We start from the raw sequence: 19,147 nt of genomic DNA, 5'->3' as shown, positions 1-19,147 counted from the left end.
GGCCACAAATCTTCTGTTGCTGCCTACGCTTGCTAGCATCTTCAAGGGGAGGCTGAGGGTTCTTCCATTAGGACCTCCCTGCTTGGGATGGAGTCTATACCCTAAACCTCATATGTACCACCCTTTTCAGCCACTGAGGAGAGGCCACGGCCCACTGCTTAGCACAGTGCCATGGGGTTTCTTCCCTCTGGTTTTATTTCTGCTGCTGCTGCAGTTGATGTCCCTGTTATTTTTTGTGGCTTCCAGTTGTGTCTCCCTGGGACTCTGCTGGCTGGTGCCTGAGCCTGTGCTCTGTGCCATTCACCAGCTGCGTGTGTGGTAATGCCTGCTGCAGGTCAGGGGTGGGATGGAGCCCCTGGCTCTTCTACTCCCAGCTCTGTGAAAAGAATAAACCACATGTGACTGCTTGCAGAAGTGTCCTTCTGTTTCTGAGTCAGCACTCAACCCAAACTGTTCTATGATTTTATGACGACTGATGAGAATTAGCACAGCTTGACTTGTTGAGAATCACAGTACCTCTGGACCAAAGGAGTATCTAGCATCGCCAGCAGTGTACTTCTGATCCTCCCCTCCCAGTAACCTCCCACTGCCCAAGCTTCCCCAGTACTAATGAGCTCCTGACAGCAGTGAAGCACTGCTGCGGCTGCTGGTTCCGACCCTGGCTGTCGCCAGCTGCAACACCCTGCTCCTCTCCCAGCCCCTCTCATCTTGGCGGCAGCAGCAGGGCTCGGCCACCAGAGGGAAGCAGAATCCGGGAGAAGCTGAGCTCCTGCTGCAGCGACGCGGCTGGAGTGCTGCGATGCAGCGGGGCTCAGCAGCACCGACCCCACAGCTGGCACCTCTGCCCCAGCACCCTTGCCACGCAGCACCTTCGCAGTCACCCAGAAAGGTCACAGAAAACGAAGCTCCAAGCACAGCAGCTGCTCGAGCCTCCTACAGCAAGCTGCAGCGAGGCAAATTCAATCAACCAGGTTGCCCTGGATTGGTGTAAGAGCCTGTGGGGTTCAAAGGCTACACTCTAAACGGAATACAGCTTCATGTACACAGGTACGGATGCCTTGCTGTATTCTGAAGGTGCATGGAAAGCATTTTTAAAATCAGAACCTTCTCTTTCACTCTGTTTGGTTTTGCAACAGCAGCTGACCACGCTGGTCTTCTCATAGCATAGGGTTTGGGTTTTTCCTCCCCCCCTTCTCTCCTGACCTATCTCAGTCAGGCACAAAGGAAAGCTGATGCCACACATCTATTTCTCCTTAGCTGCCAGGAAGCAGTAGGAACAAGTACTAGAAAATTCTCTCATCAGCATTGCAGCTGTGCGTGCAATAGTTTTCTCTCAGAAGAGACTGCCTTTACTCATAGCTGGTAAAGGCAAACTATTCTCTGAAGCTTATGTCAGAGATGGGAAACCCCTACCACAATCCAGGAATGGTTTCTTAATGTTCCAAGACAGACAGCTCCTTAGAGAAATGCCCTCAGTGCCCGTAACGAGAAGCAACTTTCGGTTTACATTTCTTGCCTGCGCAACCGTTAATACCCTTTTTCTCACTTCCACAATTTACAACCCCTGTTCTACCAGGGAAAACCAACCTGGTTCCAGAACCATACTGAGAGCTTGTCCCAGTTCTCGTTCTTGGCCATCACACCACTTAGAAAATGCTGGACTTTCTTTGCTGTCGATAGCCAGAAATATGGAAAAAGATGCTTTCTCGTATTTTCTGGTAAGAGACAGTTCTATGCCAGAGGATTTGAGAACAGGAGAGTTCAGAGCCAGAGAAACTTCCATTTACTATCACCACGGAAAGACCCAGCTCCAGTTCCCTTCCTCTCACTCCCAGAGAACAGGCTGTTCATGCTGTGCTACAGAGGCTGCCAATGCCCAAGGCCTCTCTCAGGAACTACCTCCCCAAACACAGCCCACCTTGCAGTTGTTGACCAGTTTTATTTCATTTAAAATCCGCTGTGTTAAATATTTTAGTTACAAGTTCAGTGTAGAGGGTAAGAGTAATAGACTCTGCAGGCACTAGCAACCCCCTCACTCCCCATTACATGTGTGCGCTATCAGATAAAGGACTGTCCCCCCTCCCCCCAAAACCAGCAGCCTTGGGCTGGGATATACATTACACTTGCAGACCAGCCCTCCCTTCCCCCCCCGCAGCTCTCTGCTGGTAGCAGGCCAAGCCCTCACACGCAGACCCATCCATCAGTACGCTGTGATTCAAGGACAGCTGCTGCGGGCTGTTTCTTAGCCTAGTGTTGGGCATGTCATGGTGAAAGGGTGGCCTCCCATCCCCAGGAACAGTGCTGCCTCCACAGGGATCATGGGCTCTGCCTACTTGGCCAGGAACATTCATGTCTCAGTGGCCAGGCTAGAGAGAGACAGATGATCTCCAAGGAAAAGCAGGGGAGATGCAACCACTGCATTCCAGTCCGTGGAGGGAGTGTAATTAGAGCACTGCCAGGGGCACAACACCTACCTCAGCACTGCTCTGATCAAAAACTCTGCTGCAATTGGCCTGGGGGAACCCAGGCTGCCCTTGCAAGGCAGATGAGTGTGATATATTTTCAAGCAAAACGGGGACAGAACGGTAGCCTTTCCTCTCCCTCCCCTCCCAGAACCTCAGTGCTAGGAAATAAAGCTGAACCCACCCTGGAGTGGCAGAAAAGGATACCCTAGCACAACAGCAGCAAGCACTTTCCAGTGGTATTGGACAAGCTAGAGGTGAGAGTTTGGTGCCGTGAGGGAGAGGATGCCACACAGATGGCTCCAAAAAGGCAGTGCCGTTCAGCGGTCGGCCCACTGCACGGCAATCCTAGTGAGAGGCTGAACCATCCGTTAAACAGAACAGGAAAGGAGGTAGGAGCTATCCTCCCAGTTCCCTCTGGGACATCTCTGATCTCAGGGGTGGGAGGGAGACTGGAATGACCCCAGCCAGTCCCTGAATGCCCTGCGTTGCGCCCCTGCTGGTGCTGCGTCTATGCCCTGGGTGGGTTGTGTGGGGGGTGTGACTGCTCTACAGGTCGAGTAGCAGCACGCGGGGATCCTCCACCGCTGCCTTGATCTTGCGCAGGAAAGTCACTGCCTCTCTGCCATCAATCAGCCGGTGATCGTAGGTCAGTGCCACGTACATCATGGGCCGGATCTCGATCTGAAGGGGGAGAACAAGACGGGTATTAGCGAGCTCAGCCCTGCTGCCTGCAGGATACCCTCCTCTCAATCTAGGGAAGACCTGGCATTCTCCTGTCCTGAATCAGGGGCTCGGAACACCGCATGGCACAATTCACACCGTTCATTCAACCCAGGCACCAGCACTAGCGTGGCCTGCACTGCACAACGCTTGGTCCCTTCTCTGGAGCTGCTCTCTATCACGGAGACTGCAGCCCCTTCCTCCTTTCCACACCCTAGCAGTTATTCAGTTGCGTCCCTTTCAATTTGGGCAAGGCTCTCTGCACATCTCAGGCAAGTACCAGTGCCAGCAAAGTTGCCCTTTCATCTTTCAGTCTCTGCTCCTCCGTCACAGTGAAGCCTTTCAGAAAGCGACATCACCCTCCCTAGAAACAGCGTACCGGGCATGATCCTCATCCCACGGAGCACTCCTCTCTACTCACTGAAATCTCCTGTGCAGCTCCACTTACCTTGCCTCCCACAGCCACAGGCCTGTCAAAGATGGCATGCATGCCTAAGATAGCAGACTGCGGTGGGTTGATGATAGGTGTCCCAAAGAGTGACCCGAAAACCCCTCCATTGCTGATTGTGAAAGTGCCACCATCCATGTCTTCGATAGCCAGTTCGTTCTTCCGTGCCTAGAGGAAAGGTAAGGTCTCAGAAAGCCACTCAGACCACAAATGACAAAGGACAAGGGTTTGAACGTTCAGCCTCTCAACAAATGCTGATGGCCAGAGCTTCACTTATTTGTTCAACTGAAAACCAGCATCAATTACTTGAAAATGCATTCTGTTTTAAGACTCAAATATTTGCTGTCTTTGCGGAAGATTTTTTTTGCCTTTGATTCCAAATCCTGCTTGTGCAGGAAACAGATAAGAGGGACTTATCCCAGGGCAGTTCAGCCTCGGCCTCCAAAAGGAATGGTGAAGACACAGCATATCACTAATACATAGTGGGAAGTCTTCTGGAAGGGCAGCAAGTAGATAGGTCTGTCCTGTAAGCCATGGGCACAGCTACAGCTGTAACTGGATCGTTCCCTACAACATAACTCCATGTGTCAGAGGTCAGAGACGATGCCACAAGGGGACTAAATCAATTCATGCCTATCCAGCACCCTCCCAATCTTTTCCAAGAACACCTCCAGCTTTTCTTACCTTTTCCCCCAACTCATAGATAGCTCGCTCTATGTCAGCAAAGTTCATATTTTCTACATTCCTAACGACAGGGACCACAAGACCCTAGGAAGAAGCAAAGTGCACAATCAGCAAATTAATGGCAGTGACAAGTAGATAACCACTATTGGGCAGGAGCCTGGCCCAACCCAGCACCACTCCTGCCTCCTGCTCAGCCCACAGCAGGTGGTTGGCACAGCTGCCTCACATTCTGTCAGCCTGCCAGAAAACCTGGCATGGCACCCACAAAGGCCCCGTACGGTGAATGAAACATTGTCTTTGCCTATAAACCCGTCATATAAATTCAGCCAGGACTGTCCGTATCCCCAGGCCACATCCACCACAGTGAGTGAGGCACTGGGCAGCTGTCATCTCTTTCTCTGTGAGAAGAACAGAGTCCCTACATGTGGGAGCTCCCCTAGACTTTGAGAGCAATGACAGAACTTCAGTCCTGGCCAGACCTCTGTCTTACAATGGAAAGAACTAATTCAGCATGAGTTCCATCCCATACTCTCCCTTCTGCAGGAACACCTGTTTTGAGCAGGAATATGATTTACAGAAATGGTGGGACAAAACAGCAGAGTTAGTCAGAACATACAAAGCTTTTAGTGTCCATGCCATATTCTCACAAGTGCAAGAAAAACAGGTTTCTCTAACTTGGCCCTACTCGACCACCACCAAGATCTTTATTGACCCTGTTACTACACATTTAAGCACAGTGGCAAAATGTTCTTTGTCCTCCACCTTCTCCCAGAACCCACCTCAGCAGTCCACAATACATCAGATGTCTCATCTAGATAAGCAGTCCCATCAGTAAGATTCTGCTGCAAGCTGTGTTGGCTCAAAGCATATGACCATCCCAGACCCAAGGCTACAGGAACCATGCGCAGAGCACCTAAGGTACCTACCCGGGGAGTTGCTACAGCTACACTGATGTCCACATAGTCCCTGTACACAATCTCTTTGGTCGTGTCATCAATTACTAAAAGAAAAAAAAAAAAAAAGAAAAGAAAAAGGCACGTTATACATGCAGTACCCAAAGATCAAAAGCTTAACAGGCCAGAAATAGCCACAAATTATAACAACTTGCTCAACTATAGAAAGTGTGTCCTCACTGCTTCTATGGGAGAAGTATCAGGACATACAGAAAGGAATCATAGCACATAGAGGTCAGTGCCACTCAGACATTGCCTTGATTACTCTCCTCCTCTGGATTTGAGCAAACACCTCTGACACTCACCAGGAACTGCACTGCACCTACAGCAACTACACCAAGCAGCAGGCTCAGCTTTCTTTGGGCTAAGACATCTAGCACTCACAGCCCCAGCCCCAGCCACCCTTGCTAATAGGACATTTGGCAACACGTACTTTACCTACATAAGTGGCATTAGCAACATCAGCAACAGCCTGAAGGACTTTGTCCTCTCTTCACCTTGGATTTGACTTGCTTATCCATGCCAACAGCCCTGCCATGGACTGGGCCACCTGCTTTTGCCCACTCTGGCACATTCACTGGTAAGATATGTGACTCACAGTGAGGATCACCACTCACCTGCATTCACAACAGGCTGGTCCTGCAGAGCGAAAGCTGAAGCTTTCACAAAAGCTGACATGAAACCTAATTTCAGGTTGTGCTTTTTCATGAAAGGATCCTTGTGTACAGCTCTCATCTCCCGGATGTTGCTGCAAAACATGTTACAACAGTGGTCAGCAGGGAGTCCAGGAAAATGCCATTTCCTCACTCTGTAACAGATCTCAGTGCCATCCCAAGGACTGCAAACTTGCACTACCAACTGGCAAACTTCCAGTGTCCTGAAAAATCCTTTAAGAGGTGTAGATGAAATGGGCTGATGGTTGCTCCAAAGCCCCTGCCAAAAGATCTAACGGGAACTGCTTCTGGATCCTAACCTCAACAGGATAGGTTTACAAGGCTTGTGCTGCCAGGCACAAAAGCAAGATGTGGCATGGCATATTTCCTGCTAAGACCTGATAAAGCTGCAAATACTTCTGCTGAAACTCTGGAGCCACCACTGCAGTGTGGCACTGCAGAAAGCAAATCCAGGGTCAGCCCAGATGCATCTGGAAGAATGAAAAACACAGGAAAAAAATGCCAAAAGAAGAAAAGATGCAGGTAATGATAGAGGTAGAAGACTTCAACCATTCCACAAGCCCAGCACTAGCCAGTGCAATGACATCTCTGAAGCCCCACTCTTTGACTTCGGGAATTGAATGAATATGAAAGAATTGTTCCCAGATGCTATGAAGCCAAGTGCCAGCTCTGCCACAGCCTTCAAGCAGGTAACTCCTGTTCCCTCCCTGCTTATGACTATCAGAGATGAGAATGTTTACAAAAAGAAATGAGCTCTGCCTATTCTAGGCTAATACAGATGCTGTGGAATTGCTTGATTCATCTCTCCTGATTCCAGAGACCTTAAGTCTTTGAAGAGACGGTGTCAGCAAGGAGCAGGGGTCTCTGTGGTTTACAGTGTTTGTTTTCCTGCACCTAACCTTGTTTAGGGCTAGGATTACTGCCCAAAGACATTAGTGCCTCCCAAGACACAAGGACTGCAGCAATGAGGACAAGGTTTGCTATGAAAGTGACTCATTACGGCTTACTCCTTTCAGATGCTGACCCCCAACGGGAAGCAGGAGGCCCAAGCTCAGACCCTCTTGAGTCGTCAGCACAGCAATCAATCCAAACCAGATTACCAGATGCAATGAGAGCCCGAGGCCAGCGTAAAGCGACACCTCAATGAATCTCAGAGAGGAGATAACTCTGAAGCACTTCCCCTCCAATCAAGACTATTTTGCCAACCTTATTGTTTTGAGACCCAAATATTTACATGTTTTGTCTTAAGGAGTGGAATAGGATTTCAAAAGGCAATTTGATTTGGGCACAATTTCCCCCTAATGCACTGTAACATAAGCTGCCCACCTTCCAAAGCCATTAGAGTGCTCAGTCCACGCAAGCACTTGAGTAAGAAGACCCCCACCTGCCAAGAGGGGAGGGAGAAGGACCTCGGTCTGTTCTGGAAAGCTGAACCATCTGACAACAAGGGCTGCAGACGTGTGCAATGCTCATGCGAGAAGCTCTGGGGAACTACCTCACGGGTGGCCAAATATGCCCACCTGCAAAAGCAGTAACTTGGCAGGTGCTTTTGGTGTCTCCTAATAGCCACTGTCCAGTTGATAGCATTCACTCATGCTCATCTGTTCAACATCTACTAGTCCTCCACTACAAACCACATAGATGTGGAACTGGGCTGCCCCTTTAACAAGCAATGGATGATTCCAGAGGAATGAAAGTCCAGCAGGAAGCTATGCACCCTTCCTGCTGCAACACCAGCATAGCTCAGATGAAAACGCACAGGTCGGGGAAAAGTCTAAGGAAGAGGTGCCAGAAGACGCTGTTAGCCTTTCCAAATGCAAACAGCATGGTCTCAGCTGCTATTTAAAGATGACTGCCCTCATGTATTTCTACTAGCAAAGGTTAAAAACAACAGGTCTGCTCCTCACCTCATATCGATCTCATTGAAAGTGGTCAGCATGGCACAAGTGTTCTGAGCCTCCTTCAGCCGCTGGGCGATACGCTGACGCATCCTATTCATTTTCACCTGAAAATTAAAAAGAAATAAGCAGAAGCTGCCTCAAGTTCACACAAGAGGCAAAACACACATGAAACAAATAAGGCCCTTCTTGCTATCTGGTTGACCAGTAAAACGTCCAAGGTTTTCACCTCAGGTCTCCTTGAAGAAGCAGCACAGCAAGCTGAGAAATCGGTCACCCAGCTTGACTAAAAGTTCATTTGAACTGCAGAATTGAAATGCATCACAGTAGAACTGCTCTGACCTGCCCGTTTCTCAGAAATGCCAGTACAGTCAAATTTCCAGCACAAGGCTAGTATAAGAGCAGCAAAACAGCTGAGAAAGCAGACTGCTCCATCAAGTTTTCTTAAGAAGGTACAAGATAGCTGTAGCGCCCTCAGCCCTTTGCTGAGGGCTTGTGCACAGACCAGGCAGATCTCGTGGAGCTGTCTGTGCTCAGTCAGCAGAGCTGAGGACAAGATTTTTGCCTAGAAAAGACCAACGTGAGATCAGACCTGGCTCTCTTCATGCCACCTCCAAGTGGTCATCTCATCTAAAGCATTTCCCAATCTGTCACAACCCTGACAAGTTGAACGTGAACAGATATATTCAGATTCATTCAGCAAGTTCACAGGTTATGCCAAAACAAGTCATCACCCAGCAAGAGAAGAACCAGCAAGGCCCCAATTCCCACAGCTTACCCTATGCTCAGATCTGGCACCTTTGCTGGGCACTGCCTCCCCAGGAGGGGCTGCCACTGGAGCTGCAGCCGGCTTCACTGCAGACACTGAGGAGTAAAGAAGACATCAGTCAAAAAGGAAAACCAGGGGCTGAGGGCAATGCCTGAGAGACAGAACGCCTGTTCAAGTCACTTGCTTAGGGTGCCTAAGCAGCCTTGCATTGGCTGGGCAGCCTCAGGGACGGCTGAGTTCACCAGACAGGCCTCCACTATACAGCCAGTTTGTTGGCTTTAACTTTACCAACACTCCCCATGGAAGAGGCTTCAAAATAAGAGGAAGTGGCTCTTGCCTCACCTGGTTTGCTGTCGATGGGCTGAGCTGACACAGGTGGCACTGGTGGCATTGTAGTTGGAATTGGTGCTGCAGCAGGAGGAGGAGGAGCTGCAGCTACAGGTTCAGGTGTTGCAGGAGGAGGAGGAGGGGCTGCTGCTGGTTTGGCCTTGGCAGGAGCAGCTAAAAGAAAAGGAAGAACAATTATTATAAGAGCAACCACAGCTTCTACTGCCAGGAACCTCTGAGCCAAACCAACCTGATAGAAGTCAATCCTCTAGCATTTTGCCTTTATACACTCTACACTAATAAACCGATAGGAGCCACCCCATGTAGATCCCATGGTGTTTCATCTCATCAACACCCTAGATCTCCTCACTGTGCAGAAGACTGGATACTAAAGAGGGTGAAGAACGGAGGTATGTGAGGGGAATTCTCGGATAATTTTAGCTTAGTACTGCAGTCTCCTCCAGAATAAGGAAAAGGCAAGTTTCCCTCTCAGAAAGACTGCAATTACGTTTGTCTGGTTTTTTTTTTTTTTGAGCACGTCACTGTTTTCAAAAAAAAAAAAAAACCAAAAAAAAAACCAACCAAAAAACTGGTTGAAATGGGAAGGTAAGTGCAAGTTAAACCCCAAACTTACCTCCAGTTTTCCTGAGTTTGAACAGAGGTGTCCCCCCTTCCACTTTGCCACCATCAGGTACCAAAAGGGCTTCAATCACACCAGCTGCTGGGGCTGGAACTTGCAATGATGTCTGTAAAAAGGAAAGTCTTTAAATTCTCCCAAATACTGGATGAGGAATGAGTGCCCAAGCAAAGATGCCAATAGGCACATGCATTGTAGTCTGGCACAGAGAGCAGCTCTGTCCTGCACCAGTTTGCATGCCCTCCAGCAGGGTTTTGTGCCAACACTTAGAAGTGTGGAAGATGCTGATAATAGATCATATAGTCTGATCTTCCTGCTTCAAGGTACAATGCAGAACTGACCTACTGCCAGCATCTTCCTGACAACAACACTGGAAAAAGAACTTGGCAGGGAGTTTCAGCACAAGCTTCAAAGCCTAAGAGTATTTTAAAGGGTAAACTTAATGGTTAAATTTAAAATAGCCTGAAGATACCAAATTGCTCTGCAGATTTCCCCTGTTCAAACACAGGTTTCCAAGGTGACAGCACCCTAACAGGAGGGAGTGAAATTACAGATCCTACAAACATCAGCTCCTCTGATTCTTAATCAAGTGTATGAGGAAGGAAGGAATTATCAAGCAATTCTCACTTCAGGTACAGCCTGCTTTCATAGTAAATGGAGAAAAGTCTGTCCCTGTGAAGGGAGCAAGAGAGACAGGCAGGATGTGCAGGCTCAGCTGGAGAGGAGCCACACAAGGTACTCACTAGAGAACCAGAAAACGTTTTGGTCCAGAGAACTCCTACCTTGTCTGTTTCAATCTCACACACCACTTCATCTTCCGCCACTGTGTCTCCAACAGCTGAATGATAGATATGAAGACCACTGTGAGGAAGGAGGTGTGCTCCAGCCTCCCCTCTTAACCCACAGCAGTTTCCCACTAACCCAGAATTTTTTCACCCCAGTTTTCCACGTGTTCTAAAGAAAAGTGTAACTCAAACTATCTACCGCATAGAGTCCAATTCCAGTTTAAACATCTCTCTTCATCCAACATTACTCAGGACAGAGGAACTGAAGCAGTAATTGCAATCCTTACTCTGCAGGAGAACTGTAATTAACCTTAACTGCCTTGTTTGTCACAGACTGAAGAATATAAAATGGTCAGCCAGTTAACTACAGTCCATCCCTGAGCTGTCCAGTGCAGAAGAAATGGTACTGAGAATCGCAGGGAAGAGGCAACTATTTACCTTTCTCCCACCTGACATCTCCTTCTGTGACTGACTCTGCAAAAGCTGGGGTGTTCACCGTAACCACGTCATCCCCTGTGACAGAGACAGACAGATAGACTTGAACACATTCAGAGCTCAAAACTTTTGGCACCTCTTCATTCTTGTTACCAGGACTCCAGGAGAGTGAGTGCACAAACACTCAAGCCAGCTGACCTTCTCCTTGCTTCAGTAACGATTAAGATTTGAACATGAGAGAAAATCTCACCTGACTGTAAGTTGTAAGTCACAATGTGACAGAAAAAGCAGACAAAATCTTTAGGGCTCCGTGCCCAACCAAGTGCGACAGCAATGAATTTAGACCAAGGGTGGAAAAGGCAGCTTCAGCTGTTGTTAGAACAGCAACAGGCAACATGAGAGTCACCCCACTGACTCCTGCCTCTTTACTTACTATGTACTGCTGTGGTTCTGAAGTAACGGACAGTGAAGACACTGGAGCTATTTACTCTGCAGAGAGAAAGAAAATAAGATATGAACACAGAATAAGCAGCAAGTTCCTGTGGAAGCTGTCAGCACCAGTCTCAAGCTCAAAATTTACATTTGCTTGTTTAACTAATCTGAAGGCTGCTCAGCTGTTCAAATGTATTGGTTCAAAAGGACTCCCACTTACCTGATCAAGGGGCAAAAATCCAACTAAGAAGCATGGAAACAATTCAGTAGTGCTCTCAGAAAATCAGTGTGAAGTGACATCTACAGAATTTTAATTTACAGAGACATCCCAACATATCTGCTGCGTTTTAAATACTGGTAAAAGGCTGACCTACTCAGCCTACTGCACGCCTAGGATGTGATCACAGGAACCATTTTTTACCTCTAAAAAAAGTCTGAAGAGAAAGCACCATAAAATGGCAACGGCAAAACATTCAAGAGACAACTGTTTCCCTCCACCATTCCTCTTCACAGGGAGCTGGCACAGATGTTTTTTATACCTGTGGATACTGTATTTGGAAACTTGAAGCAAACGTGCTTTAGCATTTCCTCTAACACAGGCTGTTTGGTGCAAGCAGACCAGTGTATCAAGCTCTTGGATGCACTCTTAAGGTTAAAAAAAAAAAAAAAGTATTTGTGGAAATGATGAGACCATCTCAGCAATGCAGACCTTGTCATATGAACAAGAGCTCCCCGAGCCATCCCACTCCTCCTGCAGGAGACCACCTCTTCATGTGTCCAACAGAAATCCTACTGGGAGGCTACCACAGAGCATTCACAATCATAAGAACAATGGGAAGAAATTGCTTAACCACTGCTCTCTTCATTCCTGCCCATCCTGCCTTGACATCTGGTTCCAGACAGACCTTATTTTATTGAAACATACAAAGTTCCTGACCTGCAAAAGCCAGAGAACCCAACTTTTTATTTTTTTTTTTTTCCCCTCCATGCTCCTCAGAAATGCACAAAGATTTTCTGACAGCTGACTTTATTCTGCCTTCCAGCTTCCAAATGTTATCACGGTTAGATCCCCTGCATATCACAGCTCTCCTATGGATACTTACATGAGCTTCCTGCTGTCAATGTAGGCCAGTCCCTGGCTGCCAGCCACACCTGTGAATGAGAAAGGTGTTACCCACAGGAACATCACCCAGTCCTCAGAACTGCTAAAACCTCAGTTGCTGGTGAGCTATCCCCACCAACACAAAGGGATTCCTAGCAGGAGAAAGTGGCAATCCCCTAAGAGGTGCTCTCTAGAACTCTCACAATTGCATGGAACAGTAAGGAGGAAAAATGCCTTCAAAATGGGGTACAGGGCAGAGCAGTGAGTCACTGCCACCCCTCTTCTCTCTTCACCCACTGACCCAAGAACAAGTCTGCTTCATAATTCAAAATGGGGAAGATACTTGCACAGCTTCTCAGGGTTTTCTAGGCATCAGTGACCCCTTGCCACACTGCTCACATGCCCTGACACAGCAATTCTTATTACTTACTGAACTCCTGTCCTTTGCCTCTTTCAGGGCACTGGACCTATTTCCAGACTGATCTTAAAGAGAATCAGTATAGCAATTATAGAATGTAATTATCTCAATTACACAACACCAAAAAGAAGCAGCATTTCTCCACTTGATCTTTAAGAAAGGTAATATAATATTGATACCATCCCCTACTGAAAGCTAATAACACTGGAATTCTATAGCCAGGAAAGATAAGCAGATTTAACACATTTCTCAAAGCAGACTCAAAGGGAAGTGATGTAATCCCATACAAAGGTAGCACAGCTCTGAGAAAATGCAGTTTAAACACCAGACGACTTTGTGGTCATATTCACTCTGACATTTCAGTTAACATTCACCCAAATTTTCAAAGCAGTTTATCAGAGAGCTGGTCTTTGCAACAGCAAATGTTGTAAGCATTACAATGCTTGAAATACAGCACTGCTACTGAGAAATCTCTACCTCGGGTGGATGCATTGGGTGGCATTTACACTAGGCAAGAGAGGCACTCATATGGGCACACGTTTCTTCATTGTATGATTGATAGAAATAACTCTTAATAAATCCAATTATCAATAGATAAGCACCTCTGCCTAGATTAACTTGAAGTTAAATACAAAACATAAGACTTACCAGACAGGGAGCGCCTTGCCAGAGTACAGTTGCCCTGTCAGAGAGAAGAATGTCAGTACTGCAAAAAGGCAGCCCCAACCTAGAGGAGCTTTGGTTTTCCTAAGAGACGTGGTCCAGAAGGGCTCCACCAGTCCCACAGTCACAGAACCTAGCACATAGCACCTTTTTCTTGGTTGTTCAAAGCTATAGGGTCTTTGAACTCCAGAAGGTCAGAATTTTCCTCGACAGCCTAACTCCTTCTGCCTACAGTGAGCTGGGGACTCCACCTCCTTGTGACCTTTTGCTTCATACCCAGTAATCATTGACCCACCTTTCACTGGCACCAAACCTGCAGATCTGGAGAACCAAAACATTCTTCACAATCTATAGGAAAATACCACTATACTCACGACTGAAATGTGATTGACGATGGTTTAAACAGCTCAAAGCATCCTAATCCAGCAGCAAATACAGAAGGTAAAAATCAGATGTCATTCAGAACGTCTGTTTCAGGATGGAGGTTTATGTAGAAACCCCAACTTCAGTATCACCAGAGCAAGAAAAATGGGATACAGTTGAATACCAAAATAACTTCTGTAGATGTGCGTCACAGACAGCAGAAACATCAGGGACCAAAGAGATATTTAATCCTGTGTCTTATCAGCTACAGGACTGGGTGGTATAACATGCTAAAATACATTCAACAAACACCTCACATCATCAAAACTATTTAATGGTTCTGAAATTGGCCCCTTGGCAGATCAATTATCCAAACTCAAGGACGGGTTTGGCTTCCCAGATATTAATGTGCAGTCAATTCAATTGTCTATGGGCAGCTCGACATGGCTGCAAATCAGCCGTGCTGAGGATGCACAGCCTGGCTGCTGTGCCAGCTGGGATCTGGCAGAGCCCATCAGCTGCAGGACCACTCCATGCAGCAGCCCACCTTGGGCCCAACATCCTAGACACGAGATTCTGCAAAACCAGCAGGGCATGTGGAGGAGGAAGAGAGAGGTGTTGCACCATCCTGAGTGCTACACTGCTTAGCCTCAGCTCAGCACTGATCCAGTTCATGTAGAGTTCTAAGCCAGGATCACTAAGACAAACCTGCTAACTCCATCTGGTTGTGTGCCTAAAGCACCACGATCCTCAGTACGTGCCAGCACCTGCACTGGTCAAGTCCCCCTAAATTTCTGTAATGTCTCAGATAATACTGAAGTTAATCTCAAATAAAATATCAAGGAATATGAGCTCCCCTCTGTCCTTTAATGTTTTCCTGGGTACTCTATAAAGTTGTAAAGGTAATCCGAGCATCCCAGACAGCAATTCATTAAGAAAAAGTACAGAACCAGTGTAAAGGTCTTAGTATAAGGTTAAAAAAAAAAACAAGTTTAAAAGGTCTGTGCTAAAGTAAATGGCTGTGAGAAAACAAATCTGCAGCTCTCTTCCAGGAGAAGGGCCAAGCCTGTGTGCTACAGTTGCTGCAAAATAAAGAAAAAATGGCATCGCTTCGCTTTGCCCTAGGCAAGAAGTGAGAGAAGAGCTCTACCGGTCTGAGAAGCTGTAAAGAAAGACACTGAGATGCTCTCTGCCTTGTGTTCTGCAGAACTGCTGTGCCCCCACCCCTAACCACAGTGTGCCAGCACATGCAGCTCTGAGAGATGCCCCGTGAGCTTATTTCCCGACCCCTTTTTTCCCCTGAAGGAATCGCTGTGATTGTACCTGTTCCTGAAATCACCTGGCTACGTGTGTCACGTGTCAGATCTTTGGTAAAATAGGAAAACTGTAGGTTTCACCAGCTGCTGTTAGCATCCTGGGTCAGTGTAAAGAAGCAGTGTTCCTTTGGAGAAGCAAGTCTTGTTCTAATTTGCTACTGACTCACACAAGTGATTAAAACTTTCCCCCAGTTCCACGTGACTTCTCAGAATTGTTTTCACGCTGCTGTTATGTGAAAGTGACCCCATCACGTGGCAACTCAGGCTACACCTTCAAGGAGCTGTCACCTTCTAGCAGGTCACCACACACACAAATCAACTATAGCGTATGTCTGCTAAGACAACAGCCTGCGTGCCTGCAAACCTCTTCTGCAGTGGTGGAAACAGGGAGCAGGTCGGGGCAGGACCCTACTTCAACAGGAGCATGAAGCCCATTGCACAGAGCTACAGTGAGACCCTAGTGCTGAGCAGCTCTGACAGCAGCAATCATTTTGCCAGCCATGGCTTCTGCAAAGCATTGTGGCTGCTGCTTTACTAGCAAGGATGGATGCAAAGCAACGCTGTACACAGAAAACCCACCGTACGTCTTTAACACAATTATATATAGCACAGCAAGGGAGATGCAAAGATAGGAGAGATAACAATTCACAGTGGGTACGGGATACAGTTACTAAGACAACAGGCTGACAGCTCTTGTAGCATGTGGAGGGGATCAGCGAGGGAGGAAGTTCTTAATAAACTCTTCTCCAGAGAAACACGAGGACTTCACCGCCAAAGTGTGAATGAATGACAGCTGCCCATCACATCATCCCTCTTCAGAACCTCTTGGTCCTCCTGGGACTGCCTTGGGTCACCCTTCTGCCACTGCATCTGACTTGTCGGGGCAGCAGCCTCAGCGGCACCTGCATGATTTCTACTTGATGTATGAACACAGATGCCTCCTTCTTCCTAAGCATTAAACCCAGCTGTCCCCTCCCTTTGCATGCTGTTTCTTGCTGACTTCACCGTTCTTCCATTCAGCTGGACACTTCTGAATTTTGTCCACGTCTGTTGTTTTCACTTCTCGCAGCAGAGGCCTGCCACGCTCCAGCATTCCTTTCTACAGTTTCCCCAAGCCCCATGTTATCTCCACATCAGCACTTACTCCCCACATCCCTACTCCAAGAGATGTCAAGCTGCTACTACCTCTTTCACCTCTCAGCTTACCACTTTTTCTCCACCTCAAGCAGGCTAACCACAACTCACTGCCCACTTGCTGTTTAGCTGTGGCCTCTCTCCATGCAAACCGGTTTTGAAAAAGTCTGTATTCTCCACCTGCCTCTCCTCCCTGTTCTGCATAATTACACAGCACCATAACTGCTGATAAAAAAAATAACTATTATTAAAACGCCACTTAAACAAGCACGGTAAGTAATGTGTCACCACAAATACACCAGCACGGTTACGAACATAACCATACACACGCAGTTACAAACCGCTTACGGTGCACCGTACACACGTGTATCCGTGTGCGTAACTCTGGGCACAGCCAACAGCCCACCTGCAATTCCCGCACCAAAGAAGAAGGGAATCGCGGAGGGAGGAAGGGAAGAGCCAGAAGGGAAGAGCCGAGGGGAGCGGCCGAGCCGAGGGCTCCCTCACAGTCACGGCGCCTCCGCCACGGCGGACAGCCCGCCCAGCCGCCGGGACTCAACACCGCGGCCGCGCCACCCGGCGGTGCCCCCGCCCCGGAGCGGCGGTGGCGGGGCCGAGCCGTGCGCGTCCCGGTGTCCTTGGCGCCGCCGAGCCCGCCCGCCCAAGTGCCGCGGCAGCCCGCCCCTCGCCCTCCCCGCGGGCGGGCCGCACCGGGCCATACCTGCCGGAGGGTGCGCACCGAGCGGCCCAGCGCCCGGCCCAAGCAGCGCGACCGCCACAGCAGCAGCATCGCGGCGGTGGCGGGAGGAGCTGGAGGGCGGACACCGGAAGCAGGCCCGGCGAGAGCCGGAAGTGCGCAAGGCCGCACCAAGCGCTCCGGCGGGGGGGGAGCGGGGCGTGGCGGGTGCCGGGGGAGCTGCGGGCGGGGGAAGTGGTGCTATCTCGCGGGCCGGCTGTGGAGCCGCTGCGTGGTCTGCCGCTGTCCGAGTAGGGCGGGCGTGTGTCCGGCTCTGAAGTGTGGCTGGGCTGCCGGGGCTGCTGTTCACCTGGGTCTGCACGGGCACGGTCCTGACTGTTGGTGGAATCCGGGTGTGGCTTTCTGCAGGGAAGCAGGTCTGGCGGTCTTTCTGCTCACCTTGCTGCGTCCTGCCGTCGGGCTCGCTTAGGATCGGAGCTGCTGCAAACGTCAGCTTGATTAGAAATGGGCAAGGAGGTCACCTCACAGCTACAGAGAAATAAGTGTGGGGAAGAACAACACAACAGACCACACATAGAAACAAGCAAAAGGATTTAAGTAGGCTTCATTGGAAAGGAATACAGCAGGTCACAGAGAATCTAGCGTGACCTGATGTGATGCAATGAAGACAGGGCCAGGCTCTTTCAGTGGTGCCCAGTCCCACTCCTAAGACACGGTCCACGTTTTGAAAATGTCTGAGGGTGCCCCAGTTACCTTCTGCTTTCTGCCTACTTCCAGGCAAGAAATGGTTGTTGAAATAAAATGCAGAGAACTTACTGCAGTCTCTGAGAAGTAGCCCAGGAAAATCAGAACTCTGTCTGGCAATCAGCATCTCTGAAGGTTACACACACGTCCTTAATATAGCTGTTGGTTAATAATACATCAGTGGTAAACTGCAACCTTCAAAATAGTCTCCTAAAATAAATTTGCAATGAACATTCTTGGTGAGATTTTCAAAAAAGATTGAAGAAAAATCAATAGGGTGTTGTCTCTGAGGCTTCAAAGATGTGCTGACTGCTTTAAAACAAAGCAGCTGTGCCAGAAAGGCTCTCTGCCAGGGGTTTCTCTGCAGTTTGTCTGTAGAGGGCTGAGACCCTTGAGCAGGACTGCCTGGTGTCAACTGCTTTTAACCACAGCCACTTGCCTACCAAATGAATAAAACAAGCATCACAGTATTTATTAAGTACGTGGAGGTGAGGTAGATGGCAACCTGGAAATGGCAGAGGCAATTTGGTTTTGTCTAGCTCCAGGAGTTCCATCTGCTTTTGCCTCCCACACCAAATGTCAAGCAGCTCCATCCTGGAGCAGAGTTTGGGTTGTGCTGGTAGTAGGAATATCTTTCGAGTTCCCGACAGTCAGCAAGGTACTGACTTTTGCTGAATGTCCCAAGTTGGAAGGGACCCACAAGGATCACTGAGTTCAACTTCTGTCTCCATATGGGACCACCCAAAATTCAAACCCTGTGCCTGAGAGCATTGTGTGAATGCTCTTTGAACTCCATCAGCTTGGAGCTGCAACCACTGCCCTGGGGAGCCTGTTCCATGTCCAGCCACCGCATGGTGAAAAGTCTTCCCAACTGTTTCCTGTATTGTGGACCCCTGGCATCACTACAGTAGGGAACATCAGAAGCACCTGCGCACCTTCAGTAGGAGCTCTGTTCACCTGAAGCTCCAGGCCATGGGTACTGCTTGCCTCTGGCTGTTGTACTTATGTCATCTCATTAATGATTAATTGTCTTGAGTCCTAGATGGGTGCTGTCAGATCAAATTGCAGCTTCCCAGCTCTCTCAAGGTTGTGCTAGTTGGTGGGGTGATCGTACAGTGTTGCATGGAGGATGCTGGATGGAGTTCTCTGCTCCAGGGATTGCATCCTCATGGGCCTCAGCCTCTCAGCTGCCACAGCACGACTGAGCTGCAGAGCCTGACAGGCACTGCTTAGTGCTCTGCCATGATGGATATGGGGAACTGATGGTCTGCTCAGCCTAGTGCTGGTAATGTCTCAAAAGCTGATTATTTGACATTTTTGTCTGTCTGAGGTATTTTGCTCAAGGTTGAAGCTCTGCTTTAAGTTCCAGATGTCTTTCTTATCTCTGATAAACAACCTTCCTGAGATGGGATGTTTCTCTTCAAAGATTCAAGACTGTCATAAATTAGACCCACAGGGACAGCATCCTTGAGATGAGGACACA

The 19,147-nt window shown here is 48.5% G+C and overlaps 1 protein-coding gene across 1 annotated transcript; it reads right to left on the bottom strand.

Moving 5' to 3' along the window:
• Positions 1-3,011: 3,011 nt before the first annotated feature.
• On the bottom strand, positions 3,012-17,013 carry DLST (dihydrolipoamide S-succinyltransferase; the record flags this gene model as incomplete). The annotated part of the gene is made up of 15 exons (XM_079537547.1): positions 3,012-3,146; positions 3,634-3,801; positions 4,318-4,401; positions 5,244-5,317; positions 5,888-6,018; positions 7,852-7,949; positions 8,621-8,706; positions 8,954-9,112; positions 9,573-9,684; positions 10,358-10,413; positions 10,799-10,873; positions 11,229-11,284; positions 12,331-12,379; positions 13,396-13,429; positions 16,945-17,013. 15 exons carry the CDS (start codon positions 17,011-17,013, stop codon positions 3,012-3,014), a joined length of 1,386 nt encoding a protein of 461 aa, XP_079393673.1.
• Between the last annotated feature and the right edge of the window lie 2,134 nt (positions 17,014-19,147).

The sequence above is a fragment of the Tetrao urogallus genome (assembly GCF_951394365.1).
Source record: "Tetrao urogallus genome assembly, chromosome: 6".
In the NCBI taxonomy this organism is placed as follows: Eukaryota; Metazoa; Chordata; class Aves; order Galliformes; family Phasianidae; genus Tetrao; species Tetrao urogallus.
The sequence above is the reverse complement of the archived record's forward strand: the minus strand, read 5'-3'. Positions and strand labels throughout refer to the sequence as shown.